The sequence below is a fragment of the Columba livia genome, unplaced genomic scaffold (genome assembly GCF_036013475.1).
Source record: "Columba livia isolate bColLiv1 breed racing homer unplaced genomic scaffold, bColLiv1.pat.W.v2 Scaffold_314, whole genome shotgun sequence".
In the NCBI taxonomy this organism is placed as follows: domain Eukaryota; kingdom Metazoa; phylum Chordata; class Aves; order Columbiformes; family Columbidae; genus Columba; species Columba livia.
In genome coordinates, this window is record NW_027043351.1 from 14805 (window position 1) to 39641 (window position 24837).

The 24837-nt window shown below is 46.1% G+C and overlaps 1 protein-coding gene across 1 annotated transcript; it reads right to left on the minus strand.

Moving 5' to 3' along the window:
* Positions 1-287: 287 nt before the first annotated feature.
* LOC102095003 (trypsin I-P1) lies at positions 288-4095 on the minus strand. Its single transcript, XM_065048263.1, has 5 exons — positions 3938-4095; positions 3060-3228; positions 2203-2456; positions 1287-1423; positions 288-545 (listed from the first exon to the last, which is right to left on the minus strand). The coding sequence occupies exons 1-5, from the start codon at positions 3975-3977 to the stop codon at positions 396-398; spliced, it is 750 nt and encodes a 249-aa protein (XP_064904335.1). The 5' UTR covers positions 3978-4095; the 3' UTR covers positions 288-395.
* Between the last annotated feature and the right edge of the window lie 20742 nt (positions 4096-24837).

The following is a 24837-nucleotide window of genomic DNA, read 5'->3' on the forward strand; positions in this document are numbered from 1 at the left end:
GCAGCAGCTCCAGTGGCACTGGCACATGAAGACAGCAAGCTCTAGCAAGAGATGGTTTCATTCGCCAAGTAGAGCTTTCACCTGATAAACAGAAAAGATGTTTTGCTCCAGAGATGGCTCCCTGTAACTGACTGAAAGACTCCTGAAGATGAATCTGCAAAATCTTCCAAGATGGTGCTAGTTGAGAGGCACTATAAATAGTAAATATTTTCCCCAGCATGATATTCTCTGCCTCTTTTCTCTGTATCATAGCCTATGGAAGTACCCAGAGAAACGTTGCACAGAGAAGAGGTGCCTGAAAGTCTTTATTTTTTTTTTTTAATCATTTTTGTCTCTCTAGTCCCAAAACAGAAGAAAATGATGAGAAAAACCAGGATGCATAGAACAAGAGAGTCTCAGTTTGCAGCCACAGTTGCTTCGATCCAGGAGACATAATTGCAAACCTTAGTGTAAACCCCAGGATAGCCTCTCTGCGCACATCCAGTACCCCAAGAAACAATGCCCTGGAGCTGCCCGTTGCAGACTACTGGACCTCCGGAATCCCCCTGTGGAGATAAAAGGTACGGTTATTCAGCAAATGGTATCAGCATGAGTGATGAGCCAGAGATCCCAGAAATCATGGACATTCGAGGAGCTCCATTGGGCTTTTTCCACACAGAAGTTCTAGAAAGGTCATTTCTGATTACGGCTCTACCCCTGATACTGTTGTGCCTTACTTTAGCTCCAAGGGCACCACAGCTAAGGATGAGTAAGCTGCCTGATTTTGATGGATGCAGTCTTTGGCAGATGCTTAGGATATGTGTGCCTTAAACATTATTCTGCCAAATATGTCCTTGGAGCTAGGCACATGTAAAGGCAGAGCAATTGTGAAGTGTGTTCATTTTCCAGACTGCCTGGATCTTGGCATACTGGCCATTTCATTTTTGGTGAGTCCAAAACTAAGGTTTGCGACCCAGGCTCTAAAGTCACTGTGATTACTACTGCCTCTCTAGTGCAGCACTCCCCGATGTTCAACAGCCTGAGGTGCAGGAGGCGGCATAGTCTGCCTGTGGAGATTTAGGGCAGACTATTGTCTCAAAAAAGGGACAATCACTAATTGAGTGGGGAAAAAATCCAGCCTCACTCAATAAGCAACTTGCACGCTAAGTGTCTGCTGTTGTTCAGAAAATCACAACATTCAGACATGCCAGTGCAGTGAGGATAACATATTCCCCTAATATGATGGCCTCTTCTACTAGCAAAAGGCAGGACAGAAACACATGGGAAAGGAGAGGCTGGAGTTTCACCTGGCAGGAGTCTTTTCCTCCCTCCAGGAATCCTACACATATCATGTTGTTGGTAATTTCCCCGGGGTAGGCTTGGCTGCACTGGCTTGAGGTGAGTACAGGAGCATCCAAGCACTGCAAGTCATCTGGATACAGACCTATGAGAAAACAGAGAAAACAGAGAGAGGCGGTTGATGACATCTCTGAGCCCATTTCAGAGCCCAGAGAAGGTCTTTCTTAGCAGAAAAGTAACCACTGAACATCCTATTTTAGCACTTGTCATTTTTCCTCTGAACAGTAACTGCAGCATGGATTTATTTTGTTTAGATGGAACAGATTCTATTTGTGGGTCCACCATTTTACACTGCAGCCACATTTATTTTTCTGATACCCGGAAAATCATCAGCTGGCAAGTGTGGGGCTAAAAGCTGTTCTTGTAGCATGTATGTTGGAGGGAACCTGAGCCTCAGGAAAACCATCCGCTCCTCTGGTACAGGTTTAGTTGTCACCAGTCACTGTCCACAACTCTGACCATTGGTGTAGGAGGAGAAGGGAGCTCTCTTGTAGGCATTTGAGATCGACTGTCACGGATTTTGATCTTGTTCTCAGAGAACTGACAACTCTATGGACATCTGTTAAATTGCTAATGCTTGGCACTGCACAGCTGGTGGCACCAGGCCACAAAATTGATGGCAGTGTGAACATCCTGGTGACTGAAGTGATTCCATGTCTGTAACACAGAACAACAGGAAGTACCTTATAAAGGCTTGCCTTTAAAGCACTTCAATGGTTACCATCCTACAGACACTGATCACTCAAAAAGGCCTGTCCCACAGCACTTCTCTGTGCTTTACCCTATACTACTTGGACTTAATGGTAACATCTTAGAGCATATCCCAGGCCCTCATGATGCTGTACGTTCCCACAGAGTACTCACTGCCATAGCTGAGCAGGTTGCCCCAGCCGGAGATCAGGCATGTGGTGCCTGCGGCCACACAGCTGGTTGGCAGAGGAACTGTTTGGACAGCTCGGTTGAGCCGGGCTGGTTCGGCAAGCTTGATGAGCATAATGTCGTTGTCCAGTGTTTTGGAGCTGTAATTAGGGTGGCGGATGATTTTAGCTGCATTAATCAACTGCTGTGTCGATTCTGTGAGTGCCAGGTTCTGTTTCCCAAGCTGCACTTGGATGCGGCTGGAAAAGAGCAGGAATGGCATACACTTTACCGCTTCTGACAGGCAACGAGAAACCTCCCTGTCACCATACGCACTCACTTCAACCTCACTATTGGCGTAGCTGTTTTAATTCAGGTTATCCTTCTTGTCCTGCAATAAGTCCTGGTGGTCAACACTGAAATCTTACCCACTCCCAGTAGAGGTGGTGAATTTCTGCAGGTCTATTTTGTTGAGCTGGGACAAGTTAAATATATAACAGTACTTTGTACAAATATTCTGGAAAAAGGCAAAATGCTATCACCCTCGCCTCATTCCTCTTCCTGTTCTCCAGTGGCTAAGTCTTACCAAGACTGATGCAATTATAAGAAATCACAGCCCATAACCTGCTGCTAGGTTATCGCATTGTCATTTCAGAAAGTGCTCTGCATTCAGAGAAACATCTGCAGAAGTGAAAAACCCCTTATAATGCCTTCTCCCAGCTTCCTGAATGAGCCACACGTGCCTTGGTTGCCTTCTCTCAGAAGGGAGTCACATATTTGGCTCTCACAGATCAGAATTCCTGCTAGAAGTGAACTGGAAGAAAGAAGTAAGTTATGGAAGAAAGTATTCTTTTTCCACTCACGTCTTGTAGCAGTGAGCAGCTGAAAGGACCCACTGGCTGCTGATGAGGGAACCTCCACAGAAGTGATAACCAGAATTCAGGGACACCTGATAGGGGACAGAGTTCGCTGCACAGGTGTAGCCTCCCACGATCTTGTCATCATCATCGTCAGTGTTGACGGGAAAGGCAACTGAGAGATAAGGAGTGATGTATGTCAACATCTGGCATAAGGAATCTTGTGTGCCTGTGACTGCCTGAGGCATCTCACCTGCAGGCTCTACTTCTGTAAAAACTCATGGGAGCAGTGGTGGGCAAGTGCAATGGACATTCATTTGCTGCTCCCTAAAATAAGGTGATAAGGCTTAGGTTGGCATCTCACGTATCTGCATCTAAAGCACTGGCTGCTAGTCCCAGAGTGAACATAAGGACATAGAAGAGGTGGTCTTGTTGGAACAGGTCAAAGATATGTCTGTCCCACCATCCTGTTTGCAGAAGTGGTCAATGGTGGACAGAGTGTAAGTACAAAAACAAGTTTGCAGTGATATTTCCTTGGACCACTTGCCCATAGTCCAAAAATTCACAGCAGCTTTAGGACTTCCTGAGCCAGAGGAATTACCTTTGTAGTTCATAGTCCTCAAGAGAGAGACAGTCTTTTTCTGAAGCTATAGACATGTTTCACTACTCCTGGGTCAAGAACTCCTATGAAGGCATTCATTCCACATTTTGTGACAGAAGCAAGTATGAACAGACAGCAGCCGAAAGAAGTTACAGTGCTATGCCTTAAAACTTTTGCAAACTGAAAATAGACTTCACTTTCCCACAACAGACTGGCTTGCAAATATGCTCAGAAAATGAGTTTCCTTATAAATTACAAGGACAGAAGTAAAGAATGTACTCACCAGCCACACCAACAAAGGCAACAAACAGTATGTACTTCATGATCTTGACACAGCCTCAGACCCAGACTGGTGGACTGGAAGTGTGAGCTGCTAGAAATACATTTTTAGAAGTGGCCTTATCTCTAGCCCAAGGTTTTCTCCAGACAAGAAGTACAGAGTGGAAAATTTAAAGATGCAAATGTGGGCGCTATAGGCACTGGTAGAAATAAAAATAACATATCCGTTAATCATAAACTTTTCCTAAGATAGAGAGGTATTTTGAATTATTTCAGAGGGCAGCCTTCAATTTAAAAATACATTTTGGCTTTGGAAGGTGTGTAGTTGTTTCCTTGTCTTGTTCTTACACGCAGCACCTGTTGAGAGCAACAAAAAAAACCCAAGAAGAACAAAGAAACAAAAAAAAAAAAAACCAACCCCACACAAAAATATCTCTCAATGATGAGTTTGTTAAGTCTGTTTTAACAAATTCATTTTCTTGAGTTAATACACTTGTTTGTAGGAAAAATGTGCTCAGATTCAAAGCCCAAAACAAGTACTATAGCTCCTTGGAGGAGTCCCTGACCAGGGCTCGCAAATAATTGGTCAAGAAATGGAGTAGAAAGTTTATTTAGATTAGGTGAGAGAAAGTAGAATTAGAAATTAGAATCGATGATACACTGAAATTCTTCTGTGGCAAAAATGAGAATTTAATTTTCTTGAGTCCTGGAGGACTGGTACACACAGAGGTACTGTCCAGATAGAAATTTACCTTCATGCTTAAGGACAAGTCCAAGGCCAGGACTTCTAGCTGGCTCTCTGATAAAGAGATGGCACAACCTTTCTGTTCCCAGTAAAACAGTGCTAAAAATACGTTTTCTTATGGTCAGATGGAATTCCATTTTACGTATTTTAATTTGTGCCAATTGCCTCTTGTTCTGTCAGTAGGCGCCACAGAAAAGAGTCTGACTCCCTCATCTTTATTCTTACTTCCCTTTAGGTGTTTATACACATTGAAAAGATCACACCCGAGCCTTGTCTTCTCCAGGCTAAGGGATACCGGCTCTCTTTGCCTGTTGTCATATGAAAGATGATCCAGTCCTTTAATCAACTTTGTGGTCCTGTGTGAGACCCACTCCAGTAAGTCCATCTCTTTCTTGTAGTGGGGAGCCCAGAGCTTGGACTCGGCGCTCCAGACACGGCTTCAGACGTGCTGAGCAGAGAGGGTGGATCACCTCCCTTGACCTGCTTGACGACACACTTGCTAATGCAGCCCAGGACATCATTGGTCTTTTGTTTTTTTTTTTCTGCAAGGGTGTATCGCTGGCTCACGGTCAGCTCGTTGTCCACCAGGACCCCCAGATGCTTCTCGGCAAAGCTGTTTTCCAGCCAGTCAGCCTGCACTGTGTACTGGTGCCTGGGTTATTCCTCCCCAGATGCAGGACCCTGCCTTTCCCCTCATGGAACACTGAGAGACCCCTCTCAGCCCAGTTCCCCAGCCTGGTTGAGGTCTCTCTGCATGCTGGCAAAACCATCTGGTGTATCAGCCACGCCCCTCAGTTCTGTATCATCTGTGAACTTGCTGAAGGCGTATTCCTTCAATGCTATAGGCCATTAATGAAGATGTTGGACAGTACTGAACCCAGTATCAACCCCTGGTGTAAACCACCACAGACTGACTTCCAGCTGGACCATCTGCCACCGCTCGCGAGCCTCTGGCACTGGATGTGAAGCCAGTTTTTAATCCACTGCACTGTCACTTATGTAACCAATAATTTGCCTGCTTCTCTATGAGGATGTGAGATGGATGCACTTGACCCCTGTCCGCTGAACCAAATCAGTCACAGTTTGCTACACGCACTGAAGGAAGTAAGGGTCTGAGCTGTAGCCAGCCCAAGAACTCCTTTTAGGAAACACACAAGGAAGCAGAACGGCACACTGAACAACAATAAGTTGTGAGTGCAGATGAGTCTCGTGCATACCTTTCTCACTGTATGCAATTTGACTACTAGCCAACCACTTTATTCCATACCCGTGGCAGCCTGGGTGAGCCTACTTTGAGCTCTCTTTGCCAAACAAAGGTGTCTGTATGGCGATGATCTTCTACTTCTCACAGATCACTGGATGAGCCCAGTTTAAGTTTTATATTAGTCATTTAGCCTAAGTAAATGTGTTTTAAATAGAGTTAATCACTTAGAATTATAAGGCCACATCATTTTTAATATAGTGTCTGCTTAGTTCCTTAGTTAGCTGAACTTGGTGAAATCTTAAACTCTATGTCGTAAGGCTCCTCTCATGTTCACCAACCTTGTATCTACCTAATTGAAAACAAAGCAGCTACAAACCATCAACACCACCCACAAGATAATGCCTGTTTTGCACTCTGCTGAGCAAAACAGGATTCTTTCAGACAAAATGACACCTTCAAGGCCAGCATGAATCAGCTATGGACCATCAACAATGTCTGCAGCTAAACAAAACAACGGCCTGTCTCAATGCAGTCAAAGAATCCAATGAAAGCAAGAGGACCCCAGACTCAAATATTACTATTGGACTGAATCACCGTGTGAGGGGTGGGAAATGGTCTGTAAGGGTATAATTTCCCAGGGACTTCTATGCTCAGCTCAGCACCTCTGTGAAGGCACAAATGCTCGAGCTGACACTGCTGCTGTACTATTCTAGTAAATAGTTTATTTCTACGAACTTTGATGCCTGAAGGATTACTTCAAGAGACCTAGGATCCGGACTTCGGAGCAACCTGGAGGGGGCTGACATGCAGAATGGTGAAATTTTGACATCCTAGCCAAATGACAAAAATAATCGGGTGTGCACATGTAATCCTTTGGCCATGGACACATATAATCCCTTACCTGTTTTTCCTTTACCCTCTGTCACGGAGGTACCCCAAAAGTCAATTTAGACAGGCGATAAGCTCCAAAGAGACTTTATTTCTAACCAAAACTCTTTATCAGAGGGGTTTGTCTAAAATATTCAGCACTCCAGCAAACAGAGCGGGACACAGCAGCTCGTGTAGCAGTGTGCAAGGAAGGGCGTGCAGGAAGGGCGTAGAAGCTCAGCCAGGGAGTAATTGTATCCACCTGGCAGAAAGCCATGTCTTCCGTAAAGCTGGCCTCCAACACTAGTGATGCAACTGTCCAGACCAAGATCTGGTGGGAAGACGCTGCCACCCAGGCATCAGGTTACAGGGTGTGCACTGCTCCTACGCCGATACTGGATGGCATCAGTGGACACAGCTGTGGGCAAAGTGCCCACGTAGAGGGACTCCTCCGCTTAGTGACAAAGCTCCAGGAAGAGGTGAGTAGGTTGAGGAATATCAGGGAGAGTGAAAGAGCACTGGGAGTTGCACCCTACCTTCCCTGGGGCGGGCCCAGTGAGTAGACAGGGTGCATTGTACAGAGGACTCACTACTCTCCGCATGGTGGAACTTAGTGACTCAAGCGATAGGGGGCATTGGCAGCATGTTACTGCCCGACACAGGAGGAGGAGGGTCCCTGCTGTGACTACTCCACCTTTCCAGATTCCCTTGCACAACAGTCATGAGGCTCTGCAAGTGCAACCGAACAACAATATGGAGGAAGATGGTTCAACTAAGTTGAAGGTGCCACAGAGGACAAGTCGATCTGCACCCTCAATCAAAACAGCTGCTATAAAGAAAAAAAAGATGGGTCGTTGTCATAGGAAGGGAACAGAAGGTTCCAGTATGCAGACCGGACCCACTTCTTAGAGAAGTCTGGTGCCTCCCTGGGGCCAGGGTTAAAGACAGGAAGAGAAAACTTCCTGTCCTGGAAAGACCCTCAGATTATTTTCCACTACTAATTTTTCAGGTGGGCAGCAATGAGACTGCAATAGGAAATCCGAAGGCAATCATTCGGGACTTCAGGGCCTTGGGAGGACTGGTTAAGGGATCAGGAGCACAAGTAGTGTTCTCCTCTGCTCCCCTAGTTGCAGGGTATGAAGAGAGATGATAGAGAAAGGCCCAAGGAGATCAACACCTGGCTGTGGAACTGGTGTCCCCAGCAGAATTTTGGTTTTTTGATCTTGGGTCAGTTTGTGTGACACCTGTCCTGCTAGCAACAAATGGGAGGCACCTGTCTCAAAGCGGGGAAAGGATCCTCAGACAGGAGCTAGCAGGGCTCATTGAAAGAGCTTCAAACTAGGTTTGAAGGAGCAATGGAGAAAACCAGGCAGAGCAGAGACAAACCCAGGGGTGGTATGCAAATGGGGTGAGGCCAATTTTATGAGGTGCAACAAGGCCAAGTGCTGGGCCCTGCACTTGCGTCACAACAACGCCATGCAGCGCTACAGGCTTGGGGAAGAGTGGCTTGAAGGCTGCCTAGTGGAAAAGCATCTGGGGGTGTCAGTTGACAGCAAGCTGAATATGAGACAGCAGTGTGCCCAGGTGGCCGAAAAGGCCAACAGCATCCTTACGTGCGTCAAGAATAGTGTGGCCAGCAGGAGTAGGGAAGTGATCTCAGCACTAGTGATGCTGCACCTAGAATACTGTGTTCAGTTTTGCCCCCTCACTACAGGAACGACAACGAGGTGAGAGTTCAGAGAAGGACAATCAAGCTGGTGAAGGGTCTGGAGAACAAGTCTTACGAGGAGCAGCTAAGGGAAATGGGGCTGTTTAGCCTGGAGAAAAGGAGGCTGAGGGGTGACATTATCTCTCTCTACAACTACCTGAAAGGAGGTTGTAGCATGGAGGGTGTTGGTCTCAACGGGAGACGGCATCAATGGCTCTATAAAAGTAGAGGTAAACGAGATCCTCTGCTCTCCCTTTGCCCACTAAGCTGATCACATCATTGTAGGAGGCAAAGAGGTTGGTTAAGTGTGATTTCTCCTTCATAACTACTTGCTGACTACTCCAAAACACCTTCTTGTGCCTCATGTGTTTGAAGAGGCTTTTCAGGAGGATAGACTCCATCACCTTGCCAGGGACTGAGGTAAGGGTGACTGGTCCATAGTTCTCCAGGTCTGGAGCCTGATGGGTTGCATCCATGACAGCTGAGGAGCTTGCTGGTGTGACTGAGAAGCCACTCTTGATTGTCATTGAGCGGTCATGGGGAAAGGAAAGCTACTTGAGTACTTGGAGAGAGAAAGTGTCACTCCTATCTTTAAGAAGGTGAAGAAGGAAGACCTGGAGAGCTATGGGCCAGTCACCCTTACCTCAGTCCCTGGCAAGGTGATGGAGTCTATCCTCCTGGAAAGCCCTTCAGTCTACCATGCCTATTGAGGAAGGGGACAGAGAACCATGCGGTAGCAAAGACAAAAGGGTTATTGATGTGTTAGAAACCACAGAACGTGGGCAGCATGGGCAACAAACAGGAGGAGCTGGAAGCCATTGCGCAGCAGAAAAACTACAATGTATTTGCCATCACAGAAACATGGTGGGATGACTCGCACAGCTTGAGTGTTGCATTGGATGGCTATAAACTCTTCAGAAGGGATAAGCAAGGGAGGAGGTGAGATAGACCTGTATATTAGGGAGTGTTTTGGTTGTCTAGAGCTTCATGAGTGTGACAATGAGGTTGAGTGTTTATGGGTAGGAATCAGGGGGAAGAACAACGAGGCAGATATCCTAGTGGGAGTCTGTTACAGACCACCCAACCGGGATTAAAAGGCAGACTAAATATTCTGCAGGCAGATGGAAGAAGTCTCGCGGTCACTAACCCTTGTTCTTGTGGAGACTTCAACCTACCATATGTCTGCTAGAAAGACAACACAGCAGAGAGGAAACAGTCTAGGAGGCTTCTGGACTGTATGGAAGACAACTTCCTGACACAGCTGGTCAGTAAGCCGACTAGGGAAGGTGCCCCACTGGACCTGTTTGCGAACAGAGAAGGACTTGTGGGCAATGTGACAGTTGGAGGTCACCTTGGGCGTACCAATCATGAAATGATCAAGTTTTCTGTTCTTGGAGAAGTAAGGAGGGCAGTCAGCAGAACTGCTGCCTTGAACTTCCAAAGGGCAGACTTTGACCTGTTTTGGAGGCTGGTTGGCAGAGAAAATCATGTACTGTCCAATATAGGCCTGTGTGTGTGTGCTGGGGGCAGATCCCTTTTTACATTGGAGGGTTTGTGCTATGCTGCTTCAGCTTTGGAATCACTGTGGGTCTTCCTCAGCACAGAAATAGGTGCCTGAGTCATTGAGAAAGGCATGATCTATCTCCACAGATAAGTGGTTCCCCTTAGTCCCATGACTCTTGAAGTGGTTTCTGTATTGGTTCTCAATCTCTGCCATGCCACCTTCCACTGAGTATACAACCAACTGCAGAGTGGCATCCTTCCCCAGGGGCAGCTTGTACCAGTACATGGCTGAGAATGCATTAACCTTTTTGGAACAGTTCAGTGTCACAGAGTCTCCCTCTCGGACAACTGTGTCTGGTGATTGCTGAAGGGCCTGGCCTAGAAGGAGAATGGAAGAGATGTGAGCAGTGAAACATGTTGTAGTGGACAAGAAAACACCTCCTTGAATTGTGACATGGGGTAGGGTGACATAAGGATGTCAGCAAGCTACGGGACAATGCCCTCTTTCTCTGAGGGAGACACATAGGTGAGAAAAAAAAACACCAAAACATCCTTAATGAAATATTTAAAAAAAAAAAAAAAAAGAAAAGTTAATTAAATAGTCTCAACTGAAGTATTAAACTATGACAGAAAAAGCAATTCATAGATTTGTAGAGTTTTCCAAGTTAAGAGGTTCAGAATAAGCTCACCTTGTTCATTGCACATCCTCCCCCTGGAAGTCTTGGGGAATGAGGCAGTGCCAACAACCGTGCACACAGCTGTGGCAGCAGCATTGGCTCCAGTGCACCTGTTCAAGCAGAAGGGAAGCTCACTTACCTGCATGGACCAGGATTGCCCCAAGGAACCAGTGGAAAACCATGGAAAAAGGCCACCTCCTGACAGTGGCAGCGCAGGTAGAGAGTTGTGTGAAAAGGGGGAGTCTCTTTGCAAGTGGGCAAAGCACTGAGAGAGAGCTTGAACTGTGAGAAGGCCTTTGGCTGTCTGGGAACAGCAGGGAAGGACACCTGCATGAAAGCATGAGGTGCACTTACTCTGCTCTACTGACTTCCTCCTGTGCGTGAGCGCGTGTCTGTGTAAGTGGGAGAGAAGAGTTACCACAGGAGCATGCTGGGGCTGTGTCGCAGCCCAAGTGTGTGCACAGCAGAGAGATCCACAGGTATCACTCCTATCTTTAAGAAGATGAAGAAGGAAGACCTGGAGAACTATGGGCCAGTCACCCTTACCTCAGTCCCTGGCAAGGTGATGGAGTCCGTCCTCCTGGAAACTACCTTTCAGGTAGTTGTAGAGACAGATAAGGTCACCCCTCAGCCTCCTTTTCTCCAGGCTAAACAGCCCCATTTCCCTTAGCTGCTTCTCATAAGACTTGTTCTCCAGACCCTTCACCAGCTTGATTGTCCTTCTCTGAACTCTCTCCTCGTTGTCTTTCCTATAGTGAGGGGCCCAAAACTGAACACAGTATTCTAGGTGCAGCCTCACTAGTGCTGAGTACAGGGGGAATATCATTTCCCTACTCCTGCTGGCCACACTATTCTTGATGCACGTAAGGATGCTGTTGGCCTTTTTGGCCACCTGGGCACACTGCTGTCTCATATTCAGCTTGCTGTCAACTGACACCCCCAGATCCTTTTCCACTAGGCAGCCTTCCAGCCACTCTTCCCCAAGCCTGTAGCGTTGCATGGCATTGTTGTGAGCATGCTGGGGCTGTGTGGCAGCCCAAGTGTTTGCACAGCAGAGAGATCCACAGATAGGCACCAAAAGAAGGAAGAAGAGCAAGCTCAGGAACATCTGTGCGTGTCTACACCCCTCAGCTCAGCCTACTGCCTAGACATCCTCACACTCACAGACTCCCAACCCTGCAAGCTGCGATGTGGTATTTTCTATACTTATCACAGTGCTGCTCATCATGTTGGCCAGCTACAGGAAAGGCTGCTGACCTGTTATTCTGATGTCTGTTGCATGATGACAGAGAGAAGAGAAAAGGCTTCCTTTGGCTCTGCACTGGGGCTTCCTTTTAGGAAACTGCACCACAGAGCGATTGCTGATGACAAGGGTATTCACCGTGCGATAGACTGGTACAGACTTATTTTCTCTGTGCCAGAGAAGAGCTTATACTCTGCTTTTTACAGCATTGTGCTGTGGAGCAGCAGGTTGAGGATGCATATCTTCCTCTCTACATGGGACTCAGCCTTGTTCACCAACCAAACGCTGTGGGAAATGGCCACAGTCAAGAAGTGAGGCTGGTGGTTTTTTTTACACTGACACACTCTCTTTGTGTCACAGGTCTGACAGAGCCTCTGCACATCTGTGCCATGCTGTAGGTCCAGCAAAGTAGGGCAGTGGAAGGCTGACTCATGCAAGAGAGCAAGTGATCAGGCTGCTCAAGTCTGTCATGGGCTTTGCAGTGAAGATGTTCCCATGTGTCCTTTTAGCAGAAGGGTACAGCAATTTCTCTAGCTCCTAGAGCCTCTGTTGCAAGTCCAAGTATGTCCCATTGCATTCGTTCCCATGAACTGCCTACAGGAGATTCAGGAATGACAACAGATTTCTTAAAAGAAAAGGGAGAAAATAAGAAAGAGTGTAGGCTGAATTGTGCAGGAAACAGGAAGAAGCCCCATGCATACACAAGAATCCCAGCACTCCAGCTGAGAGAAAGCTGTGCTTGAAGTGTCCGTGTGAGGGATCTCCATTTTCCATGGGTTTCTCTGGTCTGTGCAGGTGGCAGACCAGTGCATTAGGGGCCTTGCAGAATACATAGTATGAGATATGTAGAGTGATCTGGAACAGGCCATGTCTGCTCTATCGGGTGTTGTGCTTAGGGCTTGAGAAGCCCGTATGTTAGGACATGAAACTGCAGTGTGGAAACCAACTGCAGTGCCCAATGCAAGCCTGTGCCACACAGGCACACTGATGTGTGTTTTGACATATGCAATTCAGCTTTCAGGCCTGTGCTGTGCTGCACATATCCCTTGGCCAAAGGAAAACCTCAGACAGGATGTTGTAAAAGAGGAGCATGTGAGGAGCTCCTACTTGTTACTGGCTTCTATGCCACCTGCCTGGCCTTGCCTTTATCTGAAGGTACATCAAGAACATCCCACGTGAACCTCCTTTGTGTTTGACAGTGCAAATGATGAGTGCTGTAAAATGAGAGGATGAGTGTACTCATGCAGATTAAAGAAAGACAGAAGGAGGAAGGTCAGGAGGGGAAGAGGGGCAGAAAAGGAAGAGCGTTTGACAGAATTGAATATAATGTAAATGAGAGTTAAATTAGAGGCAAAGAGGAGTTGGGTGGCAAGGAGAGAAAGCAGGACAAATAAACTCAAAGAATCTGAGAAGAGAAGGGAAGACTAGAGGAGGTAATGAGTGGAAAGGGATCATCGTGCTTTATGCAGCGCCAAATAGGAGGAAAGCAGGTCCCTTTTGTGCAGGGGGTGGAGGATTTTGTTCAGCTTCCTCAGTAGCTTAGCCACTGTGTTTCACTCTCAGCGCAGTAATACGTGCCAGAGTCATCGACAAAGGCATGCTCTATCAAGAGGGTCATCCCATCTCCTTGTATCTCACTGTTCTTGAAACGGTCTTTGAAATCCTTCTCGACATCTGCTTTACTACCTTGATATACAGAAGCCACTAGGATCAGCCTGGAGTCCTTCCCCAAAGGCAGCTTGTACCAGCACATAAATGTGCTGGAGGATTGCTTCTTGGAACAGCTCAGATTCACAGACTGGTCTTGTTGTATCACTGTGTCCGGGGACTGTTCAAGAGCCAACGCTGGAAGGCAAAAGAAAAAGCATTGAGAAGGAAGAAAAAATGTGAAGTAGGCAGTGTGAGTTGGTAGAGAAGAGGATGAGAAAGAACAGAGGACAGTCTAAGGAGCAGAGGAAGGGGTTAGACAGCTCTTCAGATCAGCAGATGATTTTCCAATCTGTCTCCCATAGGCTAGAAAAATTCCTGGGCAGTTTGTGTCCAAAAAAGAACCATTTTAGGGGCTGTGCACAGACAGCTAATGCAGGAGATTCAGGAATTCCTGCCCACTTCATTCATTGCCCATCCTCAGCACTGAAATCTTTGGGTAATGAAGCAGTGCCAGCAACCAGGTACATAGCTGGGACAGCAGCAGTGGAATCCATGGAGAATCATGGGGAGTTCAGTTCACTTACCCATAGGGGCCAGCATGGCCACAAAGAACCAACAGGGAGCCATGGGGAAAAAGCTCCTGTCCTTTCAGGGAGCTGCCTTTTGTAGCTCCCCAGAGATATGTGAAGACAAAGCACTGAGTGAGGAAGAGACAAATAGGGGCTGGGCAAGGACATGATATGTGAGAAAGGATTGGCTGGGGACACTGGGGAACAATACATACTGTCACTGGGAAGTATAAACCCTGCAGAGATGGAAGGGGGCTGGGAGAAGGGGGTGGTATCAACAGAACTATGCTGAGCTTGCATGGGAGGAATACTGAAAGTTCCCCTTCTTCTGAAGCCCTTGAGATATGGAAGAATAAGGTTTGAAGGATAGACCTAGATCCCTTGCATTTTCCCTCTCTCCCCCATCCACAGCTTTTTCGTTTTCTTGGGAGGTGTTGGATTTTTTTGTTGTTGTTGTCTTTTTTTTGGGGTTTTGGGTTTTTTTGGGTGTGTGATTTTGTTTCTTTGTTTGTTGTGGCAGGGGGTGGGGGGTCGTGTTGCTGAAGGGTTTTTTTGTCATTTTTGGTCGTGGGCTGAAGGGTTTTTTTGTCATTTTTTTAAAATTCCTGACTGTGCAGGGGCTTTCTTTCTCTTTTTACTGTGAGCACAGTAATTAATGTCAGCGAGAAGCAGGACCAGGAGGGACATCACAAGAGCCCAAGCATTCTGCCTGTAGCTTCCAGCCCTCCTGCAGGGAGCTGTTATTCAGTTTCTCTGATTCTCTGAGTTGGGAAAGTTCCTGAACTTTACCAAGAAAAGATTGTGATGGAGGTCTCAGCTTCACCATGTTATCCCTACCCATAGCACCTCTCATTCTGGGATCAAGAGAGTCAAGGGAAAACAAACAAACAAACAAACACACACACACAAAAACAAACAAACAAACAAAAAAAAAACCACCAAGCCAGAACCCCTTTTTCTGGCTGCCTGAGAATAGAGTGTGCCCAAAGTGGGAGGCATGAGCAAGAAGAGATGCTGAGGATTTGGGCCACAGTGGCCTTTCTCCAACTTCCTTGCCGAGGGGCAGTAGCCCAAGATTTTCTGGAGATGGTTTCTCCCTGTGACACTGAATCTAGCTGTTGAGCGTTGGGTGCCTCAACCTGGTGCTGTCTCTGGGGCGAGGACTTCTGGCAGCTCTGCTCCAGGAGCACACTTTGTCTGGCAAATTCAAAGAGTGTCCAGGGACTGAAACCATCTGTGCCATTGCCTCCTCTTCACTGTGAAACAGCCCGCCCAAGGCGATTTCCCTTGTTGGCAGGATGGAGCTTGTCCTCCAGAGGGGTGTGAGTGGTTCCACTGGGATGTAGCCAGTGAGACTTCTAGGGTTTTGAAAGCAGCTGTACAAGGCAATTTCATTCACACATGTTCTACCATGGACACCTCTCTGCTGTTCTGCTCACAGGCTTAGGAGATTCAGGTCATTGGCATCCTTTCCAGAGCATCTTCAGGTGTTTCTGCTCAAAAAATATCCATAAGGTTTGTTCTAAATGGGGCAAACATAGCACATGCTGGCTTGGGGACCCCAGTGAGCACAGGCATGAATAGCTTGGAGAATGGCAAGCGTGAAGCCAAGCAATAAATGACACAGGTCTTTGCCGTGCTGAGGCCTAATGGCAGTGCCTTTTCTTCCCCTAAGAGCTGTCAGACACTGTCTGGAGCTCTGCATGGGGACAGGGAAGAAAAGGCAAGTGCATGTCAGCTAGGATCCATGGTGCTACCCCTACCTCATGATGATGAGAAGGAGAAGGCTAGTGGAGTCTCCCAACTCAGTGTTTCTCTGGAGAAGAAAGTTCAGTGGAAGACGTGAGGAAATGGTATGCAGGTGCTAAGCAGGAGATGCTGGATCTGGTGGAGATTGTGGAGTTGCACAGTTCACTTGCATGCCAGACCGCATCTCCCTTTCCCCACAGCCACATCATGAGCTGGAGAACCTCTGATTAGGCCTATGCCTCAATGTCCATGAAGGATCTTTGCTTCTGTCCTTGGTGGACTGCCAAAATATACCTTAGCATTAGCTTCCCCTGGGGATTTGCACTCTCTTTTGCTATTCAGCAACACTAGAGATAAAGAAGAGTAGGCAAGTCAGGGCAACAAACAGCAGGTGATGCAGTGGGTTGGCCAGACCAGATACTAGGAAACAACCCAAATACAGGCCAGGTGTTTGGCTTCAGGTGATTCTGGGGTTGCCTTCTCCTGGAGGTTTGTGACCTTGATAAGACCATGTCTGCAATACCTGGGTTTGTGGTTTGCAAGCTTGTTACTCCCACAGCGTTCCTAATGAATTCAAATATTCTATAAGCACACTTGTTACTTTTTCTTACTTGACATACACTGCTTTAGAGTGATTGCTTGGTTTGCCTCAGAATCCTAAAGAAACCCCATATGCTCCTCTGTTGGTGTGTCACACTTATAGTGGGTTGGAAAAGAATATGGTTTAAGAGATCAGTGATAGCTTGCAATACTTCTGCTTGTTGCATTATAAAATATAATGGTGCATGATAAGCAGGAAGCAATGTTCAGTTTATGTGAATTGTACTTCTCTGTTGTTGTAATAAGCAATGCTACCTTTGAAATCCACAAGAGGACAGAAACATTCTAACTGTATGCTGTGAGGTCATTAAGGATGTAAGCCACTGCCCACCACCTGAGTTACAGCCTGCCCATTCGTCATTCTCAGCTTCAGTCAGCTGCTTGGCAGTATACAGCCAAACAAGTCATGTGCTGTCCTTTTAGTTTAGAAGGGATAAAGTTGATTTTCCTTACTACATCACTGCAGACTATAGTCAATTGGTATGGCCCACATTCAGAGAGATTAGACTTCTTCTTTGCTCCATTTCAAATTTAAACAGTGATATTACGCTCATTCCCTGCTTTAAAACCCAGCAACATTCAAAGGGAAGTGAATCTGACCTGTTATATAGTAGGCACACAAATTAGACAACACCTCCAGCGATGGATTGGAAAATGTTCTCTGTCTACAGTCCCGGGAGATTTCTGGGCTACTCTGCTCCTTGTTCACCCACAGATATCAGCGCTTCTGCGCCAACCTAATAGAAATTGCATAGCAGCCCTCCTCACTCCCTCCAAGTTTCTCTGTTTCCTATAGTAACCATTTGTAGCCTTGGTTTCCCATCTGTAGTTCTCCACAAAGTCAGAGTCTCATGCTGAAGGGAGTGGAGAGTTACACATGGAGGAAGCGGAGGCCTGACTTAATCTTTTGGGAATGCAACATCGAGAGGAAATGACACCATGTTTGAACCGTAAGAATCCTCAGATATGTTACATCCACCCCTCCTCTCGATTTACCCTGGGAAAACTGTCCTCAGTGCCCCTCCAAGTTTATTTATTTCATGCAACAGTGAAGTGGTTTTTTTCTTCTTTTCTTTGAGGACTGTGTGGCTCTGGGAGTGGGAAGGACTGCCTCTATGCTGGCTTTCTCAGCCTACTTCTGGGAGGCCAGGCATGTCTGTGGATTAGGGGTATTGGCCCAGACACCTGGTTTTGCTTGGAGGGCAGTGGGTTTGGAGAATTAGAGCAGAGCATGCTGAGAAAGAGGAGGGGGTTTACAGACAGATGGAGGAAAACCCTTCCACAGTCACTTATGGGGAAAGGATCTGGGGGGCAGTTTTTGATTAACCAATAGTATATAGCTGTCAGGTGAGCAAACATCCCCCTCTTGGCTGGGGGAGCTTATGTTGGGCAAGGGGGCAGAGGGTTTCACAACCTCAGGGGTTAGTGTATAACCAAGCACAACTGCTGGGGAAGTTGCTAGGAGGGAGTGGGGGAAGGGCACTGCGTCTAGGACTCAGCTTTTGGAGCATCTCAGTGGAGTGCTGAATCTCCATGAGGTGGCAGATGCTTGCTGAGCCAGGGCTTGAAGCCCCTCTGCATGCCGTGGAAGGACTGGGTGCAGATGGGCCATGTGAAGGGATTAGTGACACAGAGAGAGAGGCAGTCCTGCGCTTTCTAGTTCCATTTAGCTGTCAGAGGTGCCACCTTGTGGTCAAAAATATTAACTGCACCGGTCCAACTACACGGTCTCTTTCCAGGGACTGATTTTTACAGGCCAAATAAACCTCCCGGCACGATACACGGGAAAGTTGCCTGCACTCTATCTCAAACAGAGTGCATTGCTTCTCCATTGGGAAAGAAGTATTGCGGCTGGGCATAAAAGGAACAGCAGTTCCAACCTCGGGGTCCCTTCTGGCTCTGGGCATGAAGCAGATAACCACAGTGACACACAGAAAGGAAAGCGAATACTGAGAAGCCAGATGCCTTGGTCTTGTCTTCAGCTTTTGTGTGGAGAGTTTTCGTTCCTGGATGTTAATTACTTGTCCTTGTCAAGACAGGACCAAGGCTATGTCCAGAACAGGGGACTCTGTCCCAGTCAAGAGAAGCTGCTAAATTAATGTATACTTTGATTAAGTTACAAAGGACTTATCCATCATTAACCAATGACATGATAAATGCTTTCTAACCACTTGCAAAACGAGGGCATATTTTTCAAGTTTTAGATCGTCCTACATGACAAGCTGGAGACAGAAGATTAAGTTGTCTAGAAGCAGGGTGCTTAGCTTATATTTGACTAGAAATTAATAGTAAGAAAGAAACTAATAAACTACTTACGTAAGTGTGTACTTGCTGTGCTTCTGAGAAGAGTTGCCAACATGGAGAGGTTGATCAGTGGACACATGAAAAGACCCTCAGAAGACCTGCTGACACAGACTGAATGCCCTGCAAAAAAGAAGCTAGATGACAGCAAAGCCCATGAAATAACGAACTTCAGTCTAACTCCAGGTTTATGCAATTATTTCTTAGTATAGATGTATTGTATGTCAAAAATTCCCCCAAGTTGTAATGAATATTCAAGAATTGTGTGAATATAAGCAATGCAAGAGCGTTCGGTCTTTGGAGCACTTGTGGAGGAAAATAGACAGTGCTGTTAAAAAAAAAAGAATGCCTGCTTAACAGTAAGTTCATACCTTTGTTTTCACCAGGCACGTCTTTGGATATCAGCAAAACACCCTCCGTACCTGTAAGATGGGCACAATTATCACAAAAGCAAGAATTTTAATTCCTCACACATGGGGATTTAATCCATCTAGTACAGCCTGGTTACCCGCATTGCTCCCTCCTCTATTCCCTCACTTCTATTTCACTAAGTCCTAATATCTCCCTACAGATGGGAAGAGGACCCCCAGCATTCAGGCACTCAGTTCCCTCCACATGTAGAGTGTTCCTAGTGGCCCAAACAGTGCCAGAAATGAGAAACTTGTTTCCCTGGGCATTTTGTGTGGCCATCCATATATAGACAGGTTCTTCTCCACCCTGACCCTATTAAGGCATTGACAGTGACTCTCTCCTCCTATCCTTCTGTAGTCATTACCACTTAAAGAATGAATCTTGTGGGCAATTGCTAACCTAAACATATGTGAATCCCATCAGCAATTGACCAGTTTCAGGTTAGTCTGCTCTTTTCACCTTAGACATCCTGAAGCCTGAGTGATTTTTTAATATATATCTCAACATTGTCAGATAGTGTCCTTTAGATGAAGTTTGGTCATTATAGACTGATTATAATACTAAAAAGCACTCCCACAGGACAGAAGATGGCAACCCAGCATGAGACCTCTCCCTCGTGATTATGCATAGTACTACAATTATTGTGTAACCAATAGGCGAATGTGTAACCAATTGGCTCTTTAGGACTGCCCTGAGGGTGTCAATGTAGCGATAAGATTTTGTATAAAATGACTGTGACTTTTGTTGCTGGCATGCTGGCTTTCTAGCATCTAGACTGTGCAACTCTGAAATGAAGAATATCTCTGTTTTTAAGATTGGCTCATTGCATGCCAGGAATGGACTCGCACTTCAGCAACAACATCTCCATTACCTGTTTTCCTGACAACTCCAGGATTCTTGAACTCCAGATAAATGAATCTCAACCCTAGGCCCTGAACCTGTTACAAAACACTCCCTGCAGCAGGTCTGCGAGAGGAAAGGAGTAGCTGGGAAACCATGTTTGGGGATGAGGGGGGAAATGAACAGATTGGAAACAAACAAAAACTTGTGCGTGGATGTGTATGTACTTATTTCACTGCACATGCACACTGTTGGTTAGACATCATGGCACACACACATACATACTCTTATATACTCACAAGGCTTCATACACACTTATTCCATATTTACACTCACAAACAAAGCTGAACACACTTCCTGTACACACATGCACAGCTGTGATCACACACCATTATACACATTATTTCCTACACATATAGACACAAAACCCAAGGTCACACAAACCTGCCTAGTTCACACACGCACACGCAGAGAATAAACCAATCCCTATTCAATCCCTATCCACAGCAACTCCTATCCCGAGATCAAGAAGCACAGGAAATAAAGCAGGACAAGACCCTTTTCCCTGGCTGTCTTCCACAGCCCTCTTTAGTCCAAGGAGAGACTGCATGGGCAAGAGATTCTCAACATCTTGAACCTTTCCCCACTCCAATCAGGCTGATCACATGTATGTGTGAGTATTGGAACTGCTCTTCACTGGTGCAGTATTTTCTGTGATGGAATGCATATGAGGGCTGTGTGTGGGTGCAAACACATACTGTGGGTGTGCAGGGCTCCTTCCAGCCCTATCCCAGAAGTGCTGATGAGATGGGTTGGAAGGGAGGGGAAGCATAGGCACATTCCAGGCAACTGTAAGGGAAAGTGGCCTTTCCCTCCACCTTCCTTGCTGGCAGGAAGTAGCCAAAGTTCCTTCAGACATGACTTTTCCCTGATACCTTGAGTTAGAATCAACTGTGTAGTAATTAAACTCTTGGCCGTCTGTTTTGTAATTCTACTGGAGTGTTGAATAATTTTGGATAAACCTGGTTTCTTGTTGGTTCTCTGCTAAAGAGTTCTGGTTAGAATAAAGTCTGTTTGGAGCTTATCACCTGTCAAAATTGACTTTTGGGGTGCCTCCGTGACACCATCTATGACAGTCATGTGTAAACATGCACCCATCTGCAGACACAAAGCCACACATACAAATGACGCACCCCTATTTAGATGTCCACATAAACATGACACATTGTGTACATTCCTGCACGTGTCTACACACACATAAGCAGGCAACATCTTCTCACACAGATGCCCTCTTGTTTCAATGAACACGGGCACAGCCATCTGCCCTCCTCAAGTTGTATGAAAGGCATTTGTGCCTACACAGCCCTTTATACATTCACAAGCATATCAACCCACAGGCACTCGTGCATGCAGAAGAACCATCTCAGAGGGAAATGTGTGTGCTCTGACACTCAGTTTTTATTTATCTGCAAACCAGGAATCCTCAAAATAACAGGAAAGGAGCACTAGCAGTGTTGTCATTGAAGTCTGAGTCCATTCCCTGTGTGCAATGAGCCCATCTTAGAAACAGAGACAAGATGTTGTTCTTTACAAGTCTGGATGCTAGAAGGAAGTCAGTATGCCAGCAACAAAAGTCATAGTCATTCTACATGATAATTAAGAATTAATAATTAACAATGAATAATTAACAATATATAATAAATAATTAATAGTAATTCATAGTCATTCTAATAACTACTCGGACATACTCAGAGCAGTCAGGAGGAGGCAGGCACAAAATTGCATATTGTTGAACGCAAACATGTTTGTGCTTCTGTGACACTAAGCACATCTGTGTAAGTTTGTGGTTGCACACACTGGTGCAAGGGGTTGTACGTATATGCAGTCTTTGGGTGCACGACTTTCAGAAGTGTGCCTATAAGCACATGTGATTATATACCACTTGTCTGAACACGAATATTCAATCATTTACCCACACATATACAGAAGAGCTTTCACACATACTTTTGCAGGCACACTAATGCTTATGCACACACCGACAGAAATGTACCGCTTTGTCTCTGTGTGAACATACAAGCTTACACACAGTCATCTGTACACACACGGACACATGAAGGTGTACAGGTGCAGCCATATAACCACAAGCTTTTTAACACAGGGTCTGCTGTTCTTTTGCTAAATGATCTGTTTGGCAACATTTCTCTTGTATATCTACTGCTAAGCTTTCTTCTTGGTTTAACTGTGAAAAGTCAGCGAAGGGAAACACTGTGTGGAACAAATTTCATTTCTGCCTTGTTTTTGCTTCGTTGCCTCTACCTAAATGATTTCCCTTGTATCTGTTCACATTGAGCAGTCATGGCAGTCATGTTACAGACAGGCACACCAAACACACAGTTTCAACAGATGCGCGCAGTTACACTCACACACCAGTGCAGATGTACATATGGCAACATTAACACTCATGTTTGTTGAGAGAAAGACGTGTGTGTGGAGAGATGGATAGATATGGTAGATGCTTACACCACCACAAAACATTTAGGCACAGTGTGTCCACACTAATGGGGTCAAGTTATGTCCTATATCTAAGAATGATTTGATACAAAGAGAATTTGTCCAGCTGCAGAATATTAGAAATGCAAATGGGGAAGACGTTACCACACCTACAGTATATCAGTGGTTGTGTGCAGCAGTTTTAGCAACACATACAGACCCTAGGGAGTTAACGTCTTCCCTCGGAAGCTGGTCTACAATATCAGATGGTACCACTTTGCTACGGGAAATGGGAATGGCTCATGCATTGTTGACGGGGACTAGTTCAGATGATATACCGATCACAAGAAGTATCAGAATGGAGTTTTTGAAGGGAGCACCTGTCTCGGTGAAACCCTGCCTTATATCAACAATACAAGCTGCCACGGGTAATGCAGGTGCTCTGGTGACTGCCATGAAAGATCTTGAGACTATGCTCTCAGGACCCTCTATCCGAATGGTGAACAAGGGAAAGTCAGCAAAATCAAAAGGGTCTACAGCACAGGTGACAAGGAGACAGATGTGGCATGATCTTTTACAGGCTAGTGTCCCACGATCGGAACCAAGTGGGCTGTCAACAGCAGGACTGTTTTGCCGCTGTCGACAGTTAATATCTACGGCAAAAAGCCAGCCATCTCCAGCTGCATCAGCCCCCCCGCACCCTCCCTCCACCCCACCCGCTGCTTCAAAGCAAGGCACTGCTTGGCAGTTGCCTAAACAGCGGGACTGAAGGTTTGGCGGATCCCCTGAGGTTGCTGCCACTGTAGCTTCCTATCCTGAGGGAGACCAACGCCCTTATGTTCCTTTAACAACAGAGTGGCGGTCTGGGGGGATTTTGAATGTGTTAGCTCTGATGGATACGGGGGCTGAGGTCACAGTGTTGCATAGTGATATTAAGAACAAAGATGCTACATCACAGATTTGTGGTTTGGGGGGACATCCAACCCCTGCTCTCCAAGCTACTGTTACCCTCACAATCGCAAATGCCAAGGCATTTACTGCAACAGTGTTGATTGCCCCAATTAAAGAATATATTCTGGGTATTGATGTCCTAGCAGGGCGGACAGTTGAAACCTTAAATGGTCATTTTTCTTTCGGCTCTCCACACACTGGATTTGCTATCCAGTCTGTAACTGTCTTGCGTGGATTCCCAAAATGGGATCCTGTTGTGCTGCCTGCACCTGCCAAGGTGGTGACTATAAAACGATATCGCATCCGGGGGGGGGGAGGAAGAAATTAGCGAGACTATTCGGGCACTCCAGCAAGTGGGGATCATTAGAGAAACCATGACGGTTTTCAATAATCCTATCTGGCCTGTTTGAAAAATAGATGGCACTTGGAGAATGACTGTAGACTATAGAGAATTTAATAAAGTCACCCCTCCCCTTGCAGTTATGGTGCCAGATATGGTTACACTCATAGAAAAAATTGGCAAGAACTTATTGCCATGGAAAAAGGTACTAGATCTTGCTAATGCTTTCTTTTCAATTGCCATTGCCCCAGAGAGTCAAGACCAGTTTGCTTTTACCTGGCAGCAAAAGCAATATACCTTTCAGGTACTGCCCCAAGGATACAAGCACAGCTCTTCTGTAGGCCATCAAATGGTAGCAGCTGATGTAGCATCGTGGTCAGGTACTCTTACTGCATACCATTATATTGATGATCTCTTGCTTATGGCAGTGTCACAGCAAGAAATTGAAGCGGCTGCTGAGTCATTGCAGTCACATTTGCAGGACCGGGGCTGGACAATCAATCCAAAGAAAATACAAGGTCCTAGTACCACTGTACAGTTCTTGGGGGTCGCCTGGCATGAGCAGATTAAGGAAATACCAAATAAAGTGCAGCAGACAGTTCAGCAATTTCCTGTACCAACCACGGTAAAGCAGTTACAGACCTTTTTGGTACTTCTGGGGTATTGGAGGACTTTTATCCCGCATTTGGCAATTTTAATGAGGCCTCTGCAGAAACTAACTAGAAAGAAAGCTATCTGGCAGTGGACCAAACAACAACAAGAAGCTTTTGATGCCTGTAAAAGTGCCTTGATGGAAAATGCACGATTATATACTCCCAGGCAAGGATATCCTTTTGAACTAGAAGTAACAATTTTGGATGATGTAGTCTCTTGGGGATTGTGGCAGATGACTGGACCAAAAAATCAGAAGGAACCCGTAGGGTTTTGGTCTAAAGCACTGCAAGGGTGTGCTACTCATTATACCCCAATGGAAAAACAGATTCTGGCTGTTGTTTGGGCACTGCAGGAAACTGAACATATCATGGGTCAAGATAGTGTAACTGTACACACCCCCAT